General features: G+C 39.5%; 1 protein-coding gene across 1 annotated transcript; it reads right to left on the reverse strand.

Moving 5' to 3' along the window:
• Positions 1–1,070: 1,070 nt before the first annotated feature.
• On the reverse strand, positions 1,071–3,204 carry LOC124797961 (transcription factor Jun). The gene has a single exon (XM_047261119.1). It carries the CDS (start codon positions 3,020–3,022, stop codon positions 2,144–2,146), a length of 879 nt encoding a protein of 292 aa, XP_047117075.1. The 5' UTR covers positions 3,023–3,204; the 3' UTR covers positions 1,071–2,143.
• Positions 3,205–6,225: the final 3,021 nt, after the last annotated feature.

Consider the following 6,225-nt stretch of genomic DNA (forward strand, 5'->3'; position numbering starts at 1 on the left):
AAAAAATATCAGCAGAAGCAGCTGCTAGCTTACAGCTAAATATAATGCAGGTAATCCACTAAAGTAAAGTCACACATATTTTATTCAGCACTTCCTCTTGCAAATAAAGAGTTATACAAAACTGTGAATGGAAGACGTACCGGTACTGTGATTAAAAAAATGTTGCCGAAAGTACTCAGCATTGAGCAAGGAAAACAAAAAGTTATCTTATGCAAATATTATCAAATGTGCCTAGTACGTTTGTCAAATCGGCAATGATGAAAAGGAAGAAGCGTATTACTTGAAAAACTGAATTTCTATAAGCCCTGCAGAAACAGGACACACTATAATTAATGAACAAAAAAATATCGAGAGCACAGTCATCAAATTAGTGCAAATAATAACTCACGGGTAAAAGAATGATTTACAGTGAGAAGCATTAATAAGACATTTCACTTTTTTGTAATTACCAAGAAGAAATTTATGAAAAAAATAACTTTGGGTGAAGCCGGTGCTGTAAGGCTCTGTAGGTTCATTTTCAGTACGTAGCACATATCACCTTGAGTGATTTTTTTTTTAAAGTTGTGTAATAGATATATTAAATGCAAACAGCAGTACCACATATATACATAATTATACCCATCAAGCTTTTTCAACATTTGTTGACATCTCATTGGTATACAAATAAACGTCAAGCATATTAAATTTTTTAATGAATCTTATTGGCTTTGTGCGAGCATGTTATTTAAAAAAAAAATCAGCCATCCTAAGTGTGTGTTTCAATATCAGTTTAATTATTCGTAGCCTACACAAACATTTCGGATATTCTGAACAGTGACACGCTCACAACACGTTTATGCTCGTAGGTTTGTAAACAACTTTGACTTCACAAAATTTAGATACCAGATACCCAAATGCAATAGATGTTTTGAATTTACCCACTATGCATGAACTACAATTGCCCGTGAAATATGCTGGTCACTGCCAATTTATTCTAGTCGTAAACTTCCTAGGCATCCATAAAATGATTTCATTATACCCAAAGGAATGGTAGGGAATGGAGTTGAAAATGAATAAAATATGAGCACATATATATACATATGAATTTATTTTGTCAAAAATAAAATTATTCATAAAAAAGGTTTTCACAATAATTATCTTCACTTTAACATCACATTTCGGTCACACATTTTCATCATATGCTTATTGCTCGATGAAATGAAGTATAAAAATGGTATTTAAAAATCTTTGTATTTACAAAAGCTTAAATTGCTGCAGGTCACTTTGGGAATATGAGGATTCAGATAGCAGATCCAAAATAAACTTCTAAAAAGGCACGTTGCATTATTGGAAAGACATTGAGTTATCATTTATATCTCTTCAGCTAAATATGAAGCTCGACCATAAGAAAGCTAATGTCGGCACAAGATTTGCAAACATTCACAAGATACAAAATATGACTTCTTGAAAACTTTGAAAAACTGTCTGGTAGCATCAAAGCTTAGCATACCTTCACACTGAATACAAACAAAATCACATCACATTACCTAGCACTTAATACAAAGAACTTTCATGACCTTGACCGGTCGTGACTAGATGTAGAACTTGCCTTGGTTCGAGAAATAAAGTGTCTGTATCAAAGCGGGACTTTAGTTACGCAAAGCAATGAACGTCCCGATTTTACATTACAGATTAGGAATGCTTATGAACTCCGAATTTACTATTTGTAAACAAACAGCTTAGTCTATTCACAGTTCATTATTAATACTATATGATTACTCACTCACGGAGTATACACTGGCTTGGAAGAAACTTAACGCATTCTCCCAGATACTGCTCGGCCACGCATTCCCGTTGCTCTTGCGCAAGCGAGGCTGGCCGCACTCATACACACTCACAGCCAAACAGCTGGCCGACCCATCCCACAGCCGATCGCTCGCACGAGCGCATACACCCACATTCGCACGTTAAAACTGCGAGCCACCTCCCTCACGGTCACACGCATGCGCAACCCACCCACTCAACATGTAAACAAATTGCACGACACACTGACTGTGGGAAGTCGGATCAGCTTGTCAAACAGCGACGGGCGTAGTCATCCGTATCTTCTGTCGACCCGTATGACGAAGTGCAGACTCAAAAAATAATATTGAGGATGCGTCGTTCAGAAATGCGAAGATACCATTATTTGGCAGCCGCTGTGCACGTGATCCATAACCTGTTCTTTTAGATGGCACACCTGCTCCTTCAACTTATGGACGACACTACCTAGCTCGCTATTTTCTCCTTTCAGCTGCTTTACTTTCTCTTCCAACCTCGAGATGCGTTCGAGTTTTCTTCGGCGACACTTTGAAGCAGCTATCCTATTACGTTGCCTCTTCCTCTCCAGCTTGATCTTCTCTTGACATTCCATGTTGATTGGCGACAGAGGCGGGGAGGAGCCTAGGCTAGGTACAGTCTGTGGCTCGTCCTTGACCACCACTTCCGGAGGTGACATAACAACACCATACGATGACAGGCGAGGGAACGTCGTCTGCTGAATCACATGGCCTCCGCCGCCGCCCGCGTGGCTTTCAAGCGTAGTGTAAGTAACACCATTGCTCGAAGTAACAGGGACATCGAGACCCGCGCTCATTTGGCTCGAGTCACTGGTGTGCAACTCGTTCAGCGCGTCGACGAAACCTCGCGCATACATCTCCTGCTCCTCCGTGACCGTTGGCGGGAAGAGAATCTGGGACGGGGTTGGCGTGGGCGCCGTAGTCACCAGGCCGCTCTGCGCGATGATCAGTTTCTCCAGCTCGGGAGACCCGATCTTCAGGAGATTCAGATCCGGCGAAGACAGGACTGGCGGTCCACCAACCATCCCGTTCGTCACAGACGCGTTGAACCGTGGCCTCTTTGCATTAGATGCTGACCGCACGCTGTTCAGGTCGAGTGTCAGGCTACGTTTCAGGTGGTTGACATCGCCCAGCCTTTGCTGGTACGCCGCAGCCTCTTCATAGAACGTCGTCTCCATCCTGGGAACGGCGCAGTTGCGAACCATCTACCGCCTTCCACCGAACGACAACAACTGAGCGTGACTCACCGCTCGCACTTGCAGGACTACCGACGTCGCGCTACGATCAATACAACACTGGCGCCGTACGAGAACGGCCGCTACACAACACGCGAAACTACTAACGCACGTCTTCTCCTCAGACTTGCCAACAAGCATATGCCATACAGACAGGTCTGAGGCCTTATAAAAGTGACTCATGCGTTCTATTTTTAGGATGACGTCATTCCACGTCTGCTATTGGCCAGTGATGACCGAATGCTTCTTTCTCATTGGTCGTATCCCCACTCAGTATAGTAGCTGCCCGCTGGCTGCGCGCATGCGTACAGAGAGGCCAGTGCAAGTAACACCCGATTTTCGCGTTAAAATCGAATGATTGAAATCTGCAGTGCAAATACAAAATATTGGAATATTCTGTATATCACGTGTTTGACTTCCACGCGCCAGACAATTAAATGTACTGTCTGTTTCAGCAGTGAGAATTAAATAAATGTTATAATCTTATATTTACGGATGCTGACATTGTGAAGCGGCGCGTTGTTTTAGTGACTGTGTAATGTAAAAAAGAACTAGAATATAAGAGCAGATTCAAGTGTATTAGCCATTCTACGATAGTTCTTCACGTTACAGACTTCTATGCCTAGAAAACAGCATCAGCGTTCCGCTTTAGGTTATGAGTGCCTTTATATCGACACGTCAAAAAATTTTACACATTCCGACATTTAATTTGTTGCTACATTTTCATTTCCGTGATACAAATTTTGTACACGTATATTAAAGGTACATTCTTTCACATAATTCGACAAGACAGCAATGTGATACTTAATTCGCTAAATAGTGCCCTGCTTGTCATATTAACTTGGACCAAAAATTCATGTGTCTGTCGCTGCAAAAATCTAACTTTATGATTCCACAATCGTTTTACCCAATAAAGTATTAGTTGTACCTAGCAGCGTAACTACTGTGGTATAAGTTATGTAAAATTTTGAGCTATAAACATCCAAGAAGTCACCTGTCTATGGCTGCAGGAACAACAGCTTAACATCAAATAGTCATGCAGTCACAAGTATTTTCAACACCCTCCCGCAAATTGGCCAACAACAGCAACACAATAAACTGTAGACATGGAAATTATGAAGTGTAATTCTACTGAACTATCTGAATAAATACACACAAGATAATTGTCATTGTTCCTCCAAAATATGTTATAGTGTTCACTGTCACTTAAGCACTTTTTAAAAGAATAAAGTCACTGATGAATGTGTGTGTGTGTGTGTGTGTGTGTGTGTGTGTGTGTGTGTGGCTAAACATTATTTGCTTATTTCCCTTATCAAGTTGTAAGTACCTGTTAAATTTGTGAGTTGCTTCTCATGCACATAGTCAAACTGTTTATATAAGATCAGGCCTAACAGATTTCTTTGAAGCAAACAGCCTCAGAGTGTGTAGGGAAAAATCTGTACAGTGTAAGGAGTCATAAAGACTATCTACAGTACAGGTAGTAGCACCATCAGTTTCAACTTCATTATTTCTTGTATTCATATGTAGATCATCTCACCATTTTCTGTCATCTAGCGAAAGTATTTTGATTTCAGGTTAAATCTTATTACCTGCACCTCAGTACATGGTCCACCTTGCAAAATCACAGCATTTCAATTCACTTAGATATTACTAGTCTTCGACATGTCTGTTGCAAGAGCTGGAGAAATAATTGTAATGGTGATATATAAGTTTATGATTTCTCATCAAGAAACACTTAAAAAACGTCTAGAATGAAACTGAAAAATTGGGACTTGTCATGATTGCATTTCTTGAAATTCCTTGGTGTGGCTGTAGTCTCTACAGAGTAGATGGTACCAAGGACTAATAAAACAGTAGTCTCTGAACAGTATTATGCACTCACAGAAATGTGATATCATAATCATGCCAGAACAATTCTTGTTTTTCCTTATAGGACAAGCAAATAAAAGAAATCAATGTGCTAAACTGAGCCAGTGAAAGCTAACTGATGTGCATGTCTCCAAATCACCTTGTCTGAGGGAAACATTTTTATGTGGGTGTCTTATCAAAAGACAATGCCCAAATCATATTTCACTCTTCTGATAAGGATTATTAATTATATTTTTTGACCAATTGAGATTTTTGAAATTGCATTTTGCTGTGACCATGTACAATGTTCAAGACAAACTATTAAAACAGAAGCAGTAACCTGTGAAACACAGGTCTAGCATGTAGTAGTTTAAGAATTGTATTTGCAACACAATAATTATGGTTTAACATCCTGCCAAAGGCAATATCATTAGAGATGGAATGTCTTGGGCTAGACCAACAAGGAAACTGGCTGCATCATTTTCAAAGGAATTATTGAGGTGTTTGGCACAAGTGATTTATGGAAACTACAGACAACCTGAAGCCAGATAATGATTTTAACGCTACTTCTCAGAAATTTGAATCTAGTGAAAATCACAGCACTGGCTCAATCAGTATGACAACACAACCATGATGTTGGCAAAGTCGTGCAGGTGCAATTAAAAATAACGATTTTTTTTTTCTTTTACTCCGCTCATGACTATTATGATTATGAAGGAAAATGTATACAGGTAACCAGCAATAAACGAACTACAGTTATATGAACAGCTCATCGAATTGATTCTTCATTCAGAAATGACTATGCTATCTTTTTTCATGCTCCTCATCGGCTTCATGTTAGTTTATTTGAGCAATGTTCACACTTGAGAATTATGTTAACAGTTGGGAGAAGATTTAGCAACTCACTATACAAATTTTAGAAACAATCGCCTATTAATTTTTATTGAATTTTATGTCTGTGTTTTGTAAGATTCAGTGGGGTGTACTGAAGTTAATATATTGTAGTCATATCAACATTCTGGGTAAAAAATCCTATTTTCCCATTTTGGTTTGAAATTTCCAAGTTAATAAAAGGAACACTCACACAAAACCTCCGTTCTCCTGCTGGAGCCCAAATACCTTCGTAGTTAAGACACACGTAGCTGTGTGATGACAGTCGCTATATTGGCTCATAGCATCACTGGATAAAGCTGACAGGTTGTATAGTATTCTTCAATATATCTATTCTGGGTGTGAGTCATAGCAGAGCTGGTGTTCTGAAAGACACTATTAGTCATTGTCCTGCATTAAAAGCCGAGTCCATAGTTACACTACACACACACACA

Source organism: Schistocerca piceifrons, chromosome 5, assembly GCF_021461385.2.
Source record: "Schistocerca piceifrons isolate TAMUIC-IGC-003096 chromosome 5, iqSchPice1.1, whole genome shotgun sequence".
Taxonomy (NCBI): domain Eukaryota; kingdom Metazoa; phylum Arthropoda; class Insecta; order Orthoptera; family Acrididae; genus Schistocerca; species Schistocerca piceifrons.